The sequence below is a fragment of the Ambystoma mexicanum genome, chromosome 4p (genome assembly GCF_040938575.1).
Source record: "Ambystoma mexicanum isolate Mex_15411 chromosome 4p, UKY_AmexF1_1, whole genome shotgun sequence".
Taxonomy (NCBI): domain Eukaryota; kingdom Metazoa; phylum Chordata; class Amphibia; order Caudata; family Ambystomatidae; genus Ambystoma; species Ambystoma mexicanum.
The window spans coordinates 693,581,288-693,600,945 of NC_090927.1; the positions used below are offsets into that span (position 1 = coordinate 693,581,288).

Consider the following 19,658-nt stretch of genomic DNA (forward strand, 5'->3'; position numbering starts at 1 on the left):
TTTCTTTGGGGTTGGCGGTCAAACCGGCTTGTCTAAGGGCTCATGTGACGATTCGCTAGGCGTCGTCACTTCTCTCCAAGGGGGAGCCCCTTTTCATGAGGCTAGGGAGAAGTGGCCACTGCTCAATAGTCCCCCTAGGGGTGGTTTCATGAGGGAGAACTTCATGGGAGGGAGCTCCCCACTTGGGCACATGGACGACTACCTTAGATGTAGGCCACACAAACCCATTAAATCTCCACAGTCTATATACCTTTCCTTCCCCTCTCACCTCTCTCCTTCTACTTCCATGCATTTCTGTAAGGTAGAAACCACTGGCATGAGGAAGATCAGGAGGAGTACTCGGACGATGCTACTGGGACGAGTTGGCCCTGCAGAGGAAAGGATTACCATGCCGAGTCAGTAACATAGACGATGGAGCGATCTGCCAACCACTGCTTACCAACCAGGATAAGAAGGATGCAGGACTTCAACGAGAGAACGAACTCCAGGGCAGGACAAGAGCAGCTAGAGGCTGCAGGTGCAGTCAGCACCGGTGTGAAATTCAAACGCGCACCGAGTCACGAGGAGAAAAAGACACTGATTTTCAGCCGCACTGGGAAGGAGACAGGACTGCAGGGGCCGTCCCAAGCGAGGAAGCAATCAGCAGGCATCCTGAGTCATGGGACAGTGAAGGACACTGTCCGCCTGCGTAGAAGGGCATAGACGCTCAAGAGTTTGCACGGAACACCCTTTATCCCAGGAAGACCCGGGGACATTTCAGAGCCCTAACAGAGGTAAGGGGTGACACGCAAGATCCAGAGAGCATGCGGGAAAGCTGGGTGAGCTGGCGCTGCAGAGAACCCCTATACCTCCTTCCATTAAAGTTACAGGTTTGTTGCAAGAGGGGTGTGTTGCCTGTAATGCTTCTTCTCATAGCAGTGGAAAGGCTAAATCCACTGGCCACCAGGGAAGGGTTGAGGACCTCAACTACCAAGTCACAAGGAAAAGAGGAGGTTGTCGTTACCAGAGAGGCCAATCAAATCCCTCTCAACACTTGAAAGCCCTCTTCTTTGTGACAGTACTTGGCAGGCTAGTGAACCAAGTGTGTCCAGAGAACTGAATAGAGAAATACGGGTCTGGGACCCACAACGAGAGAAAGCAGAGTTTTCTTCCTCATGGCAGCACTTGGCAAGCCAGAGAACCAAGTGGGCCACAGTGGGGAAACCTGGGTCAAGGACCGTACTGGTGAATGAACTGCATTTCTGAGAAACCTAAAGGAGAAACAAAGGAAACCAGGGGAAGGGAGTCATTCCCCCAAGGTACAGTTGAGTGTGAAGTCGACTGTGAAACCAATATACCTGGGGAAGGGAGTCATTCTCCAGGTAGTGCTACATCTGCAAAAAGGGGGCAGAGAATCCTTGGGAAAGGAGTCATTCCCCCAGGTTAAAGAAAAGCCACAATCCAGAGAAGGGAGTCGTCCTTTTGACAATTGAGAAAGTGGACCATGGAAACTTACGCCAGGGGAAGGGAGTCGTTCCCCCTGTTAAAGAACTTGCAAGGCAAATCACAACCAGTAACTCTGACACCCAGTCCAGGAGAAGGGAGTCATTCTCCTCGGCCAAGAACATTGGTGCAACCTTTAGTTTAGTAGTTATAAGTGTAAGGGAGAGAGGTGGGTGCTTTTGACACACGGACGGTGGACTCTTATAAGGAAATTCTGACAAACCTGTTAGTATTTATGTGGAGGTAGGGAAACCCCTCTTAGAGATAGGGAAAGTTAGGTTTTCTTTTTATTTTGTTGGCTAATAAAAGTGTATAGCAATCACTATGTCACCTGTGTGTCAGTCTCCTCCTTCAGCGCCATTACACTACGTATAAATGGAACACATGTTTCTCCCAGGTTTGACTGTGGATCGAAATATAACATGAAGATATGCGCCACAGAAATGGAAAAAGAGCTGCAGTACCTTTTCCATCAGTCGTTGAAATGTTTCAAGTACCCAATGAAGCCAGAAGGGAAGGACTTTACATTGTAATAATCCCTGGAGAGTGGAGAAAGCAGTCTTCTCCTTATTGACGGGATTCAATGGCACCTGCCAATATCCCTTCGTCTGATCAATTGTGCATATAAAAGCAGCCGATCCCAGTCTGCCAATCAGATCGTCAATCTGTGACATCAGAACTGGAAAATGGCCCTCAGTTTTCTGAAGTTTATACAAACCCTCCACGACTTATGTGGCTTTAAACTAGGGCTGCTGGCGAGGACCATGGACTTTCCAATTGTTCTACTATGCCTCCAGCATCTTCACTACCTCCTATGACCTCTTTTCTCACCTCTGGGATCTTATAGGGCTTTGGGTAAATTACGTTTCCAGGAGGTGTAGGAATATAATGTAGGACCTCTTTGACCCTTCCAGGCTCACTGCTGAAGACATCCAGGAATTGGTATAAGTCATAGATGTCTTCTTGTTGGTGATGAAGCAAGTCTGAGGTGGAGCAGGTCATTTATGGATGTTTCCTCTGTTAATAATGCGGCCATTAAAATGGAAGAGGTTTCCACTGGGTTCTCCTTCAAACCCTTCAAGAGGTTCACATGATAGATCTCTGTTCTTTCTAATATTTCATTTGGCGCATACCAGTGTGAGAGCACCTTAGCTCGGAGGTGGGCAAAAGAACAAGTACTTTTTGACCAACAGAGAATGATCTATGTACTTCTTTCTGATCATAGTGAGCCTTTTGGTTTTCCTATGCATGTCTCATTTGTTTCTGTACCAATTATCATTCAATAACCATATGATCTTCTAGGCGTTGTGCAGTTTGTGACATGGGGAGAACAGCCTCTTCCCTTTCTTTCCAGGTTTCCGAGAGCATGTCCAAGATCACGTCCATAAAGGAGTTCAAAAGGGGAGAAACCTAACGAAGGCTGTGGGGATTTCCGAAATTGCAAAAAGAGCCCACAGTTTTACGGTATCCCAGTTACAGTGATCCGCTTCTACAAACTTCCTGAGACCATTCAATGTTTGGTTAAAACGTTCCACCAAACCTTCTGTCTGTGAGTGGGTAGTATAGAGAAGTGCGTAAGGCCTTAATCTGTAGGATTTGTTTAACTTCTGCCATCAGCTTGGACATAAATGTACTTCTCTGATCTGTTAGAATTTCTTTTTCGAAATCCCACCAGGGAGAGAAAAGCAATCAAATGTTTAAGAATTTGTTCGGATGTGTTGTTCTTTAAAGGAAACGCTTCAGAATACCAAATAGCGTAATATAGGATTACCAGGATGTATTTATTTCCCAGTTGCAAAGGCTCCAATGACCCATCAATGTCCATCCCAATGGCCTCATAATTTTGTTTGAACGTGCACACTTTTTTTCAATGTACTTATTGTCGGAATCTGCTGCAAGTGAGAGTGGCGCGGTGCGGCTTAACGATCTTGTGTTGAACTGACAGAGAGCTGTGTGACGTGCATGGTGTGGAGATGTCCATTCCTCTAGCCTCGGTAAAGGTGTTAGAGGGAGAGTGCTCCGAGTGATTCAGAAAGCAGAGCAGCAGTCTCTACCCTACTCAGCTGTGTAGAGTAGGATAAAAAGGACCAACAGTTCAAGTTGAGTTAGTGTAGGAGGGCCCGAAGCTCGGATGCAGAGGCACCAGTGGCTAGATTTTCTCCCGGTTGATGGCTGGCAGCAATATTAGTGGAGAGGTGGAAAGGTAGGTGGTCCTCAGGTCCCATGGTTTTGTTGACGAGTATATTCATTTTGTTCTCCTGGACCAAGACCACCCTACTTCCCCTTGCTTTGATTTGCTTACCTTTGCGAGTCCTTTCCACCGCACAGGTGGTATACAGAAACTGCAGGGTTATCCCTTTGAGCTGTGTGGAAGTGTAGGCAAGCTTATTTATTATTCTTACTTATTATAGTCAAGCGTGACAGAGAGGGTGAAGCAGACAGTCTGTTGCAGTCTGTGGGAGGCTGTGGCCTTGGTGTCTTTGTTGGGGTAGAGCTGCCCTCCATCATTGGTGACTCTGTCCTTTTATTATAAGTGGCTTGGATTATAGCCTCTCGCATGTTTTATGCTTATGCGCTGCATAGCAAGGCCCCCGTGGCTCCTGCTGCATCCACTTGCTTATCCCAGCTCCAAGCCTCACGTCCAGTGCATTCCAGGATAGACCCCGCCCGCACCTTCGGTAGCTAAGTGGCCTGTATAGCTCAGCTGCTTGCATCTTTGCCGGTGATTTTGGATGTCAAATCTACACCCCTGTGTTGATAAGGGGGTGAATTTGGTCGAAATTCTAAAATAAAGCACCCTAGTATGGAAAAAAAGGCAAAGAATCAGAAATCTGCTCCAAAATCCATTTGCAATGGCTCAAGAAAATTTTTAAAGGACCTCATCAGTCTCATTGAGTGATTCTACGACTGGTGTTGGGTTGAAGAAAAAAATAAACACAGAGTATGAAATCAAACAAAAAGAAACAGCAGCTCCTTAAATCCTGAGTGGAGCTCCTTTTGAGTCTGGTCAATAAAGATGTACAAGCTGAAATTCAGTGTGATCTCTCCATTATGGAGGAACTACTGAACACATTCAGTGGTTTTGGACTCTGCCCCGACCCACCCACCCCCAACTATTGCCCTCCATCTCAATTGGTCTTATCACGCAGGTTCCTCCGTTCGAGGCATCTTACTCTCATTTATCCTTGCATTTACCATTTACTCAGATTGTGGGCCGATGCAACGTACTAAGTTCCCCACCTTTTCTCACATTGGAGCAGAAAAGATATTTGCTCGGCCAGAGGCAACACCCTTCTAAAGAGCCTTCTCATTTGCCAGAAGGGAGTGGGTTTTCTCTAATAAAATTGGACAGTAGTCGTCCATCATGTGGGATTTTCTACAAGATTTACTCCAGGGATTTTCCTTCTGTGTCCCAAAACAGATTTGCACCAGCTGAACACATACGGCGAGGGGACAGTAACTCGTCTGTACTTTCCTGTTCTTTGATACAGTATTCTTCTGTGGTTGGTCTTCTTTTGGAGCGATTAGTGGCATCAAAGTATAGTATAATTTTAACGTGTTAAACTTGTTTGACAGTATTCCTACTCTGCGCTCCATACAATACAGATACGTTCAACAGATTGAATGTATTGACCCCAAACTATTGGATAAGGTCTTGTTGCATGTTCCCTCTAGGATTGTGGCCGACGTCATTCTAGATGCAGTACATTATCTTTTACAAATGGGATATGACATCTGAGAGGGTATTAGGGCGGCCCCTACAAAATGGGAGAGGTAAGTGCATCCTGCGATTCAGGGCAATTTTGACATGGCTTTATGTACCTTTGTGAAAGTCACTTGTTACTCATGTAATACAGGCATCGCTAGAGTAGCTGAATTAGGTAGTCGTAACAGGGTGGATAACTTGTCATAGCTTCCAGGAGCACTAGCGTCTGGTGTAAAGCATGGGGTGCTGGTTCAAAGAACTTGAAGTTGGGCTCAAGGGTTCAAACATCTTTTGCAGATGGATGGTAATATGCTGAGTGCTCTCAATGTGGTCATGTTGCAAGAGACATGGCTCACTTCTGTTCCTACCATGGATGGGTACTCTATTATATCTTCTTTAGCACATCAAGGAAAAAGGGTCGCCCTTTGTCGGGTTTACTTAAGACCATTCGCAATGATCTGGGATTTGATCTTATAAACTGGAAGGTCCCTAATCTCCATTTGCAAGCCAATACACTGTTATGGAGTAACCCCCATAGGAGGCATTTGGGAACCTTTGCATTAATCAATGCTTACTGGAATCCCGTCGGTATTTCCATTGTTGAGTTTTTGGATGCAGTAGCTGAGCTTTTGGATGCTTGTCTTCTGGACCAAGATATTAAAACTGTTATTATTGCAGGGGATATAAATTGGGTGCGTCTGTATCCATCAAGTCCTATTATTTACCCTGCTAACAATTTTTCAGCATCTTGACAACAGGGGTTGCAATGTCTTTCCCTAATGGAAGAACAAGGGTTTAACATGCTTAATGGAAATGTCAGGACGGATGTCCCCTTACGGCCTACTTGGCATACAGGAATCCAAATGTCTGCAATTTACTATTTCTTTGATACAGCAAATGTGTGTCCCCTCATAACTGATTTTACCATTGTTCCCCTCCGGGAATAGGGACCACTGCTTATTACAATCTGAATGGGCAATTCTGATGTCCTCGATGGAAAGAGATGCCTACACTCCAAGGGTGGAAATCAATGTAGGTAGGAACCGCCTGGTTTGGAAGGAGCAGGCATTGTGGCAACTTAAAGAATATCTTTTGGATGTATTCAGTGACTATGAACACTGATGCACATTTTCCTGATCCATATGTCCCTGTGCTGAGGCTTTTTTATTCAGAAACAAATGGCCAATTATAAGCTGACTTAAGCACAGGCATCCATTTTATAGTGCTAGCCAAGAGCAGAAACGAATTCTGAGAGTGGGTATCAGGAGCCTCTCCAAATTGGACCAAAGTAAAGTCTGTTTTTGATGAAGAAGCAGGAATAAAAACATAAAAATTGGTGTAAGGTCCATAAAAGTATAACGGCTGAACAAATGTTATCTGCATTATCTGCTAAAAACCCGGCTCAAATTTGGCGGCTCCTGAAGAATGTTTGCTCACAGCAATTTCCTCTCCAACTTGCTACCATTGCGGAAGAGGTTTGGGTAACCTATTTTGAAGCTCTGCTTTCATTGCCTTGTGCAAACTCTCTTGCGCCTCCCGTGCACCAGGAGGTTGAATGGCAGGTGTCGATTGATAGGAATGATATTATTGTTTTAATCTCCAGATGCGGCAAGTCTAGGGCTCCCGGCCTGGACTGACTCTCCAATATAATGTTTAAAGCTCATCCTGAAGTATGGGCAGAAATGTTATTTGATTTGTTTCGACATGTGCTAGTATGTAGATGTGTGCCATCTTCATGGAGAAAGTGGATTGTTGTGCCCATATTCAAGAAGGGCGACCAGACTTCCCCTAAAAAATGTTGTCTGATCGGCCTACTAAGCGCACCAGGAAAATGATTTGCCTCATTTATTGTGAGGGACTTGCTCTTGTGGCTAAGGGAAAGCCTTAGCTTTGACCGGAAATCAATCTGGGTTTGTTGCAGGACTGGGCACTTCTTTGAATGCTTTCATTTTAGGCCTCCTTAAAAAGAGCAAAGCAGCAGGAGTCACTCTTTATTGTGCATTCATTGATTGTCAGACTATTTGATTGTTTTCATAGAGATCTTCTCTGGAAAAAACTGCTTGCTAGGAGTTGCCCTGCTCATCTGCTAACTATTATGGAAGAACTATATAGCGATACTTCCCTGCAAGTTCGATTGGATCCCTCTGGCAAACTTACACAATCTATTCCAACTTTTCGCAGTCTAAAACAGGGGTGTATACTGGCCTCTGCCCTCTTTAATTTGTTTATTTTGGATTTGGGAGCTACTTTAAAATTTGGATGAAGCCTTTCCACCTAGACTGAATGGTCATCCAATGCCAGTGGCTGCTGTTATGCTGATGATCTGGTCCTCTTAGACCAGACTTCAGTAGGGCTACAAAGACAACTTTTGACGTTCGAATCCTATGCAGAGAACAACGGTTTTAAAATTAATGTAGCTAAATCCAGCATCACCTGCACCCGCAAAATGTCGTCTTTTTAATGCCATATCTATAACACCCCCATGGTCAGTGCAAACGAATATAGGTTCCTGGGGGTTTGTGTAAATAATAACTGTAGGGATATGCCTAATGTAGTCCAACTTCGACATAAGGTGCGCATGGCCGCGACACATTTTGCGCAGATATGGCCGATACTCATGGTGCCCAGTTTTGACCTTTTACAAACAAAGTCGTGCTGATACGGATTTACAGAGCAGAATGTAAACTAGAGCTCAGTAGACCACTCTAGAAGGCCTTGCAAGGCAGGTTTTGGAGAAGAGTTGTGTTGCTTCCCCAGATGTTCAAAGCCATAGTGAAAATACCTCTGCAGTGAAAAGGTTGCCAAGCAAGACGTAGTAGAAAATGTAGATGAAAAGTAGCCAAACATGTGGTGCTGCTAAGCTACTTTTTAGCATTAAGGAAGGTTTTGTGGGCTTGTGACTGACTGGTTTAGATTTAGGATAAGGGTTCTGGTTAGAGTAAAATTATTTAGTTAGAATTAGGGTCATGGTGGGTGCTGCAGGGCAAGTAATATTGGGGTTTGATTAGTCGTTAGGGTAGAGTAAGTGTCAGGGTAAGTGTTAGGGTATGGGTTATGGTAAGGCTAGGGCTAATAGAGTAATGGTTTGGGTAAGTGTTTAAGAAAAGGATAGGCAAGTTGCGGAGGGCTGTTGATGTTGGCGTAGAACATGGGTTAGGATAAGTCTAGTGCTCAGAGCAAAGTAAGCATTAGGGTAAGAGTTAGAGTTGCAGTTAGAGTAAGGCACAGATCAGGATTAGAGGAAGGGTTTATTCTAGGGCAAGGGTTATTTCATTTGTGGCGAGATGGTGATGGGGTTGGAGCTAGGTTTACTATTCATTTTCCATACATTTTGTATTGACTCAAATGCAAATAAAATGCTTCAGGGTAGTAGTTCGAGTAAAGCGAAAGTTTAGAAACGGAGTTGGGGTGATTTTAGAGGTTTTACTAAAGGTTGGGTCATTGTTAGGGTTACACCCTTCCGTGCATTTATAAATAGCTTTTTTAGGCAACCTTATTACTGGCAACATTTTCACACTTTGCATGGATTGTACTAAATGACTACATTTTTTAAAACCTCTTTTTGCTGGCTACATTTTCAAATGACTACTTTTTTCTGGGGACATTTTCACATGGAACCGCTCGTGCAAGTATTTTGTTGTCCATCCATATGGTCAGCCAGGCAAAAGATTGCATCAGATATTTTTGTTATTAAATGGTCTATTACCCGCTAGAGAGGTCATCACCCTGTAAAACAAGAAAGAGCACACATGGCTGGTATGACTTTCAGTTGTAGTTAATAGTTAAGAAACCCTTCTCTTGGTTCAGGCAGCTTATGTTGTTTGGGAGTTGCAGCTTCTTCATAGTTCAGACCTCAGAGCTCTTGCAAATAGGTAAGCTTTCAGCAGTTTCATGTGTGTTGCTCTATACTCATGGGTGTTGAGGGGCTTAGATGGCTAGCGGTAGTAAACTCCATAAGCAGGAGGCTGTTACTGCTTGTATCTAGTGACCCAAAAAGTAACCAGAAGCACAGTTTATGCTTGTAAAAGTTTTAGACAACAAATCCTACACAGTTTATTGGGGGTAGGGCAGGTTTAGGGACACCCATGAAGAGAAAATTGATGCACTGAAAAAGTAAAAGAATAAGGGTGTGTACATATGTAACAAAGTGATCGGAAACAAGACGTAGTAGCCTAATTGAGTGAAAATATGTGAATTTAGTATTTTTTTTATAGGTAGTAGGGAGAGGTATCCTAATTGGAAGATGATCAGTGGAAGAAGAGTGTCAACAAACTGTATAACTAAGAACTTGCAGGCTTTTGGCATGGCTCCAAAATCATAGATGTATGCAATGAGGAGCATTTTAGGCATGAAGTGGATATTCCTGAACGAGGTGCTTACCAGAAACATGGGGGCACCAGGTGGTCTAGTTTCATGGAAAATCAAGGAGGCAGGGCACATGTTCATATGGCCAGTGCAATTTCATCAGCATCATCACTGGGATGAAATGGAGAGGATTTAATTAATTACCATAATTAAGGTATGTGTCGATTTATCAAAACATTACTCCTCCAATTTTGGGATTGTTTTGCCTCTCAGTAATGAATTTAGTAACACGAGAACATGTGAATAGTTTTCTATGGATGGGTACTAATGACGTTAAGCACCCATTCCAAGGGCTGGAAAGGGTGGTAACGGCACTGGGCCCTCTTTAAAAGCCCCCTGTACCATCATGCCATGATTGGAATGTATAGTAGAATGTGGCATGTAGAATGCTCAAGGAAAGATGCAATCTAATTTAGTTAAGAGGCAGCCACTGATGTATACGGTGGTGTGAAGGAATGCTCATAATAAAAGGGATATCTACGCACTTACCTGTGTCCTTGATCCTTTCACTGGCGACGAGGATGACCGCGTTCACCCCACCGAGCACCCGTGGTGTGAGGAGAAATGGAGAAATGAATTCATGTCTCAGTTACTGATATAGAGCACATTGTTAAGGAGAAAGCTGCATTTGGATGAACGTTATGAGGTGAGAATCTCTTCCGGATCATTGCCTTTCACAGCTCTGTGCTTTTGGCAACATTGAGAAATTACCAGTCCAAGCAGAGACACAGAATCGCAACCGCAAAAATTTACGTAAGGGAAGAGACCGAGCTACAGCGCATGCCTTGCTGCGATTTGACATGCGCCCTAGAGGAAAGGACCTTGTGGCGTTACATAATATGGTGCCATTTTGGTTACCACGGTAACCAGCGTAAATATTACCGCTATGAAGGCTGCAGGTATCTGTAATCATAGTGCGAAAACACGCACATGAATTACTTGTTTCCTGTTTTTTTCCTGTAAACTGGAGGGAAGGAGACAACTAAGAAAAAAAGAACTTGGACTTGAGCAATTTTAATTAAACTTTTGCTTGGGCAATTTTAAATGAAACCAATAAGGAGACATCTAGTATGAAGGAATAGCATTCACTGGAGATAATTATTTGTAACAAATAAATATTGGTCGATTTACTGATAATTTTACAGTACAGAAGAACTGTTTGACAACATACATTCACAGACATGCCGGTACAAGGTGTACCACCTCCGAATGACTTCTTAGATGTTCAAGGAGAGCCATTCATTCCATGGAAGAGATGTAAAGAACAATTTGACACTATGTACTGGCAGCACATGGGGCCTCATTACGAGGTTGGCGGTAACCACCAAGGCCGTAACACTGGGTCCGGCGCCTGACTTCCCGGTGCCAATGGGACATTACAGGTCACGGTGGCGTGGGAAGTCAGGCGCCGGATTTTGTAACTCCCCATTCCCATAGAGTCCGGTAGGACTCTATGGGAGTGGGGAGACGGAAACGCTGCCACCGTTGCTAATGGTGCCGGAACTTCTGTGAAGAATTTTCCTACTGGGGCCGCTGCGCCCGGCAGGCAGACTCGTAGTGTGGCGCTCTGGAAACAAGGGTGCTGGTAAGCTTACTGACACCCTTGTTTCCGGACCGCAACATTTGTAATGAGGCCCATGGTCTAAATTTCTCTGCTGTGGGAAAGCAATGCCTTCTAATGCACTGTGTAGGAAACTATGGCCAGGAACTATTTGAGAACTTGCCTTCTTTGTCACAAGTTGGCCTCACGGATTATGAGAAATGTACAAAAATGCTTGACAAACATTATGAAAAAAAAATCAATAAGCATTATCCTGGAAAGATACAATTTTTGCAAAAGGAAACAGTAAAATGGAGAATCCGTGGAATAATATATTACAGTTCTCAGGGGTCTGGTGGCTTCACGTGAATTTGTTAATACCCTAAATGAGAGACTAAGAGACCAAGTCATGCTGGAATGTAGTGATGAGAAGTAAGGGCAGTCTATGGTCCAAACGTAATCCCCCAATTGATGAAGTAATCAGGGTGGCAAAAGAAGTAGAGCACACACAAAATGTGTAAAAGAATTAGAAAAGAGGGCTGAACTAGAGGTGAAAAGAACTGAACCGGTTATGGAAATCTCGTCATTACAGCCAAGGAGGATGGACAAGAAGCAGCAGAATTCAAAAAAGACAGTCCTGGTACCAAGTAGAGATTTAACAATAACAAAGAAGCAAAAGAAGGCGATGAAAGAAAGATGTTTCCGCTGAGACAGTTTGTTTCAGTTCGCGAGTAGCGATAAATGTCCTGCTTTGAAGGCCTTATGCAAAAGATGCAACAGGAAAGTACATCTCACATCCTGTTGCAAGCCCGAACTTGAAAATATTCACTTTGTAGAGGAGTCATGTGACACTATGGATAAATGCACATGTCTGATTGATGACACTGCCATGGTCAATGAGGATGATGCCGATGCGGAAGAACCTGCGTCCACCATTGAAATTGAAGTAGTGGACATTGGTATGGTAATTGACTCAGAGCTAAATACACCCTACTTCCAAAATCACTTTTTGATATAAAATTTCAGAAGATTGTTCCTCTTATGCTGTCGACATCAGACCCTTGGCATATGGAGGGAAAATGATAGAACTACAGGGTTGGCTCTGGGCAAACATCAAATTTAAAGATAGGTCTTCCAAAGGTAAGGGGTATGTTTTAAAAAAAAGGCTCTGATCCCCTTTTAAGCTGGTCACAACAGAGAAGGTTGAAAATTAAACTAGATCCCAATGGTGAAGAAACAATCTATGCCATTGAAACTATAAATGATCTTTGGGAGCACAGGGTTTTTCAGGATGAGTCAGACAACCTTAAAGGTTTCATGCATAGAATAAAATTAAAAAACAATTGTATCCTGGTAGTACAAAAATTGAGAGCTATACCCTGACAGTTAGGGCGATTGTAAAGGAGGAGTTGGAAAATATGGAAAGACGAGGTGTGATTTAAAGGATTGAGAGCTCAGAGTGGGTCTCTCCGTTAGTAGGGGTGCATAAACCTAATGGAAAATTGAAACTCTGTATTGATCTCAGATCTGTAAATCGATGTGCGATACCCAATAGGCATCAACTTCCAAGTATAAAAAAAAATGTTAGGAACTATGAGACGGACCAAAGTAATGAGCATCTTAGATTTGAAATCAGCGTATCATCAAATTGTGCTACATCCATCATCCAGAAGTATTACAGCCTTCATAGCACCAGATGGTCTATTCCAGTGTTGGCAGATGCCTTTTGATTTAATCTTTGCTGCATCCATTTTTCAACGAGCTATGTATCAGCTTTTCCACAACATAGAAGTTGTACTGTGTTTTCATGACGATGAATCGGTGTATGGTGCGAGTCAAGACGAGCATGATGTACGACTGAGGAAAGTGCTTGACATATTCATAAATGCAGGTCTGACGTTGAGCAAAGAAAAGTGCACATTTCAATTCAATACATGGGACATGTGATCTCTACGTCTGGTATTAGACCTAAACAGATTTAGTAAACAATATTACAAACATTCCCAGTGCCACGGATAAAGAGCAGGTAGTTTCATTACTAGGCATGTCTGAATATTATGCTAAGTTTATCCCGGGTTTGGCGAGTAAGTCGAGTCAAAAGAGGAGCCTGGTTAAGAAAAGTGTGAAATTTCTTTGGAGTGAACAATGTGAAAAAGAGTTTGAAGAGATAAAATTGCCTTTAGCAAAGGCCCCCACTCTTTTGATCCAAGCAGATTTAGTATTTTAACAACGGATGGAAGCAACCATGACTTAGGTGCGGTTCTATCTCAGATTTGTGAAGGGGGGAATGCAGAGTTGCATTTGCTTCAAGAGTTCTGAAGGATGCTGAAAAGAACTATTCCACAACTGAAAAGGAACTTTTTGGCCTTCAAGCGGGCCATTGGCAAGTTTCAATCCTTTTGTGGGGTGTAAGATTTACCGTGATATTAGACCACAAGCTTTTGGAAGAAATTCTCATTTCGAGAGGTTTGGATAAAGTCTCATCTCGCATCCATAAGTGGGTCGCAGGATTACAAGAATACTTTTGGGAAATGGAGTATCTTCCTACTGTCAAAAACAAGGCAGCTGATTTTCTGTCTAGACTTTCCAATGTTGTTGATGATGAAGGGAATGAGGAAGACAAGGAGGATCCACTCTTAAACATCAACCAAGAAGGGGTGTTGGAAAGTGAATTGCGTGGGGCCATGTTAACAGCCAATGTCATGGTAAATGTCAAGGAAAGACTTGAAAGTGGCTGTAAAGGGAATTAAATCAAAAGGTGTGATCCCTGATGCTATTATAAATGTTTTCAATGACCTACTTATTAAAGATGGATTAATTCTCAGGGGTGACGCGTTGTTTCCTCCCCTAGTGGTTCAGAGTAGGATATTAGAAATGGCACATGAAGGCCATCAAGGTATGTCCAAAACCAAGCAGTTGCTAAAACAGGATTACTGGTGACCTATTATGGATTTACAGACAGAGGGTGATCCAAGAGTGTCCAGCGTGTGTAACTACAGCCAACTGGTGTACTACAAGAGTAGATCCAATGACTTTAGTGTCAATTCGTTCCTTGCCCTGGGAACAAGTAGGATTAGACATCATAGGGCCTGTAAGATCTCAAGGTTTACTCAATTATTGTATAGAATTATTTGCCATGCTTTCGCATTAGGCTGAAATTTCCTGAGTGCATAATCTATGCACAAGAGATAATTTGGTTTCTGGATGACATTTTCAAAAGGGAGCGCTATCCTAAACACCATTGTGACAGATAATGGTGTCCAACTTATATCTGATGAAATGGAGATGTTCTTGAAGAACAATGGCATACAACACAAGACCAGCTCCATTTATCATCCAGAAGTCAATGGAATGGTTGAAAGATTTAACAGGGTCATTAAGGAAGGTATCAGATTTGATATATATGATATGATATGGCATTTGTAACGCGCCTATACACAAGGGTTTCAAATCGCAACGAGGTAGGGAGGGGGGGACAATGGGAAGACAGACAACGATCTTACTAGGCCATGTGTCATTCAGATTACGCAAGTGCATGGGAAAAAGGGGACGGGAAAGTGTAAGGGTAAAGGGAGAGGGGAAAGTGCAGTACAGGGGTAGTAGAGTAACAAGATAAATACTAAAGGGCCAGCTGGTGGCAAGTGCAAGGTAGGTGCAGACAAGTGCTGGGAAGGGGGCTGTAAGGATACAGACAGTCCCGCAGTGCAGGGGTTGCCAGGGAGGCAGTGCAGGGGGAGAGTGGCTGGGCCAAGGACCGAGATCAGTGAGAGTGGCCCAGAGCAGATTCAGTGCAGTTTCAGTCAGGAATTTAGCAGGGGAGAGGGGGGAGAGAAAGAAGAAGCAAAGAGGAAGGTTTTGAGGTGCTTCCGGAACCAGAGATGGTTCTCATCAAGTTTCAGGGAGGCAGGAAGGCTGTTCCAGAGGGAGGCCCCTGCCGCAGAGAGAGATCTACCTGCAACTCGTTGCTTGGAGAAGCGGCTGACCCTGAGGGAGTTGGAGGCGGATGAGCGAAGAGCTCGAGAAGGAAGATATTTAGGAAGAGAGAGTTGAAGGTATTTTGGCCTCAGGCCCCAGAAGGCCTTGTGGACAATGCAGAGGGTTTTGAACTTAATCCTCGCAGCCACTGGGAGCCAGTGCAGAGATTTCAGTCCTGGAGGGATACAGTCCCTGGGCTTGAGGCCAAGGACAAGTCCGGCAGTCCTGTTGTGGATGAGTTGCAGAGGGCGGAGAGTAGAGGCAGGCAGATTCAGATAGAGGCTGTTACAGTAGTCCAGTTTAGAGAGAGCCAGGGCTCTGGAGAAAGTGAGCTTCAGGGGGAAGGAGAGGAAAGGAAGAATACCTCTGAGGAGGTGCAGCTGGTAGTGTGACTTCTTAGAGACGTCAGAAATGTGAGGAGAGAAGGAGAGTGTGGAGTCGAAGATGACCCCAAGGTTTTTTGCCTTGCAGGTATGCGCAGGAAAAGGGCCAAGAGAGGCCGGCCAGAGAGCTGCAGGGAAGGAGGGAGTGGGTGTGCCGGTGAGTAGAATCTCAGTCTTACTGGCATTAAGGCAGAGGTCACTGGCGGCACACCACTCCTGGATAGCAGACAGACAGTCAGAGATGAGGGAAGGAGAGGAGGAGGCCGAGGGTAGCCTGAAAATGAGCTTGGCATCATACGCAAAGCACTGAAAGGTGGGGCAGAAAGCGGCGATGCGGTGGGCAAGGAGTGCCAGATATTGGTTGAACAGCCAGGGAGAGAGGTTAGATCCCTGGGGGACACCACAGGTAGAGAAAAAGATGTCAGAGAGGAAGGACCCCAGTTGGACCTGGGAGGGTCGATTGGAGAGGAAAGAAAACAGCCATGCCAGAGCCTGACCAGTGATACCCAGGTTATCACGGAGACGGTTGAGCAGGATGGCACGGTTGACAGTATCAAAGGCAGAAGAGAGATCAAGCAAGATGAGAACACACAGAGTGTTAGAGTCAAGGTTGGAGAGCAGGTCTTCACGGATGTTCAGGAGAGCAGTTTCTGTGCTTCTGGCAGCTCTGAAGCCAGACTGATGGTCATGAAGACAACCCACAGATTTAGCATGGAGATAAAGCTTCGAGATGGCCAGTTTCTCCAGGAGCTTGCCCAGGAAGGGAGTGATGGAGATTGGGCAGTAGTTAGCCGGGCGGGAGGGGTTGGAAGAGGGTTTCTTAAGAAGATGGTGTACAAGGGAGTGCTTAAGGGGGGATAGGAAGACTCCAGTGGTGAAGGAGTGATTGCAGAAGTCAGCCAGGGCAGGAGCCAAGGAGTCGATGTGGTCCTTGATAGTTTTGGAGGAACAGGGGTGAACCTGTTTCGATGAGACTTTCGACTGTTTCGACTTTTGCCATTTCAGAAGCGAGAGATTGGAGAAAGGCTGCAGAAGACACCGTTGTGGCTTATAGATTCACCTCTCATGCCACCAACGGTGTGTCTTCTATCGAGATTTTGAGGAGGAGGAAAACTCAATACAAGGGTCTGCCCAGCATGGCTTGGAAGAGCATGTTTAAAAGATGTGAATTTAGATATTGTTAAAGAGAATATTGGTAGAAAACAGGTATACAACAAACCTCGTTTTGATGTTAGAAATGCCACAATGAAATGTATAGCAAAGAGAGGCAATTGGATGCACATAAAGCTTCCCACAATAGAATGGAAGGGGGAAGAGACTGGTCTAAACCAGTGGAAGTCGTAAAAAGACTACATGGTGCTGTAAAAGTAGTGGATGGAATACTAGTAGAGTTTGCAAGTGTGTGGAAAGGCAGGTATGTGCACAAAGATGTGCACAGAGCAGTGCTCAGAACTGTTCTCAAAGGAAGGAGATTGTTGTACAGGATTCCAGTGTCCGCAAAGAGAATGTTCAGTCCAGACAAAGTGATGTAAATGTGCGACCATTACGACTGTGTAAGAAACCTATGTATTTGAAAGACTATGTAGAATATCGGTTCATTTTATAGGTTTGGTTCTAGCTACTTCAATTGCTTAGTTTTATTTCAGTTTTCCAATTTTGCTATTTCAGTTGTTGAATATGTGGTTTTCTATATATAGTTCTCGCCTTAATTTTGTAGGATGTTCCTTTCATATTTGGTTTCATTTTCAATTAGATGTTCTATTATAGATGGTTTTGTTCCTTTATAATATTTACTTTTATGTCAACATTTTCAGTTGGGAAAAAGGGAGATGTGTACCATTTTACCATGATTGGAATGTATAGAAGAATGTGGAATGTAGAATGCTCAAGCAAAGATGCACAATCGTATCCGGTGGGGTGAAGGAAAGCTCACAATTAAAGGATATCTACACACTTACCTGTGTGCTTCGTCCTTCCCCCCTCACTTTACTCGGGCCTTTAACTTGGGCTGCCGGGCTAGTACCACCCGTTCCAGGCCTTGGAACGGGTGCTTAACGCCACATTATTTTCTAGGCTAAGCAAGCAGAAGCGCTTCCAGTCAGAATGAAGTCTCCCATAACACACTAAGCCCCACATTTTTACAGATATAGGTCTACCCCTTTCAATACGGGGCATTCTTTAGTCTCCAAATAATCAAACAGGCCATGCAGTAGCAATACTATTTGTGTTCATATAACAAGGCATGCTTTTCTCTTACGTACAGGCACTATAACAGTAGGTCATGTGATTACCCAATTTAATTGTGTACAGTTTATCCACCTTTTACAGATGGAGGGTAGAGTCTGCTCAGTTGGGATTCATGCCAGTGACTGCATGCTTCTTGCAGATGTTTAAAGTAACTCGCAGAGCTATTCAGGAGATGGACGCATATCTCAGATATTTTATTATGCACACAAAACCGTTCCACATTTTACCACAGCTTTAGAAGAATGCACTACATGCACGAGCAATGACAAATACAGAAAACATAAAGGCCCTACACTTAAATAGTACGCTAAATGACCCAGAGAGAGAGAGCAAAGGGTGTTGACAAGGCACCCACCTGTTTTTTTATGTTCCTTGCATGGGATTAGGCATACAGAGGAAAGGCATGAAGCCTATAGTCTGCTCCATCTCATACCACTCTGTGTATGAAGTACACCAGCATCTATGCCCACATTAATTGTGAAGCAGGATGAAAGGTTTGAATCCCTATGGATTCCGTCTGTATTTTACTCCTGGAAAAAGCGGGCGAAATTCATAGGGTTTAATTGCAAAGCTGGCCACCATGCACATACATGGCGGCTGGCATTACCAACTAGTTTGTGTCAGGGCTCCAGGAAGGCACAGAAACATATGGGATAGCCCACGTTCCAATGCCTTAAAACACCCTAACACAAAAACAGTCCAAATTACAGGTAGAGATTCGTTTTAAAATTAGGATCTAAATGTTAAGTGCCCAATGCACTGTTTTATCAAGGAAAAGGCCCCTCAGTCACACCAATTTTTAATGTGTAAATATATTGGTCTTTAAATGATTCTAGTGCTCGGACTCACCTGTCTTAAACAGTCCTTCACCACGTAAGACAGTATTATTCTTTGCTATTACTTCTGCTGTTACTCTGACTTCGGGGTAACTACTAGCCAGCAAAGATATCCCAAGGGTTATATTCAGGCCAGGCCGGATGTCCATCGGCGTTGTAATTAGGTATGTAGGGCTAACAAAAAAGACAAAAATGGCGGGAGGCGAGATTTATATTTACATTCGATAAAGCATCAACACAACTTATGGTAGCATGGCTTGCAAATGAGAGGTTGTTAGAAAACGTGAGGTTTAATTGTACTACATTGTCAGTGTCCCTTTTCACAGGATTCAATACACGGTATGCTCCGTTGATAAGATTGTTGAAGCCAATGACATACCCAGCTCCACACCTCCCTCAACCAGATGCTTGGCACCAACCAATGGAAACCTTTTATGATTGTGTTCGTTATCACTGAATATTCAAATATGGAAGGGCATAGAAATAGATTAGTAATTTCAAATCAGGTGATTTCAGTCAATATACAGGCTAGCAACACATTTATTTCAAACAAACAGGGATACATGTTATAGCAGAATTGTATTGGATGGCTATAGTATGTTATTTTGCACCATCAGGCTCTCCCATGACTTCTATGTTGTCTCTTTTTTTGCGTGCATTATCTGCTCATGCCTGTGAGAGATCGAGAAAACGGAGGAGGGCAGGTCTGGCGTGACCCGGGCACCTTTTGGTGATCCTGGCAGGAGAAAGGGAAAATGGTCACCCAATGTGTGGATGAGGAGTCTGGTGTGTCTGGACTTTAGTGTAATATACTGGTGGGGAGTGTCTTGGCTGGGTAAGGCTTGTGTGTACCAGTCATGATGCCTACATAACCCATTCCTGTGGATATGTGACTAAACAAGTTTGTTTGACAATGCTGCCCCACTCAACTCTGTTCCGACTCAGACATTTTCATGCCTATTCCCAGTGCACACTGCAGTGGGCACCATTTTGTTGGTGCAAGACACCCCACAACGTTGAGGATTACATGGATACAAGCCAGAAGAGATCAGGTTGTGGACCTTTACCGCACTGTTGGGTAGTCTGTCATGATCTGTGAGGGGTCCGAAATGTGAGGCAGACAA

At 44.0% G+C, this 19,658-nt stretch overlaps 1 protein-coding gene across 1 annotated transcript in view; it reads right to left on the reverse strand.

Moving 5' to 3' along the window:
* Positions 1–19,658, reverse strand: part of LOC138453423 (CD109 antigen-like) — a 1,481,241-nt gene that overhangs the window by 1,417,360 nt on the left and 44,223 nt on the right. Inside the window, exon 2 of the mRNA XM_069606256.1 lies at positions 18,548–18,708. Coding sequence (XP_069462357.1) covers positions 18,548–18,708 — 161 coding nt within the window. The remainder of the gene's footprint in view (positions 1–18,547; positions 18,709–19,658) is intronic.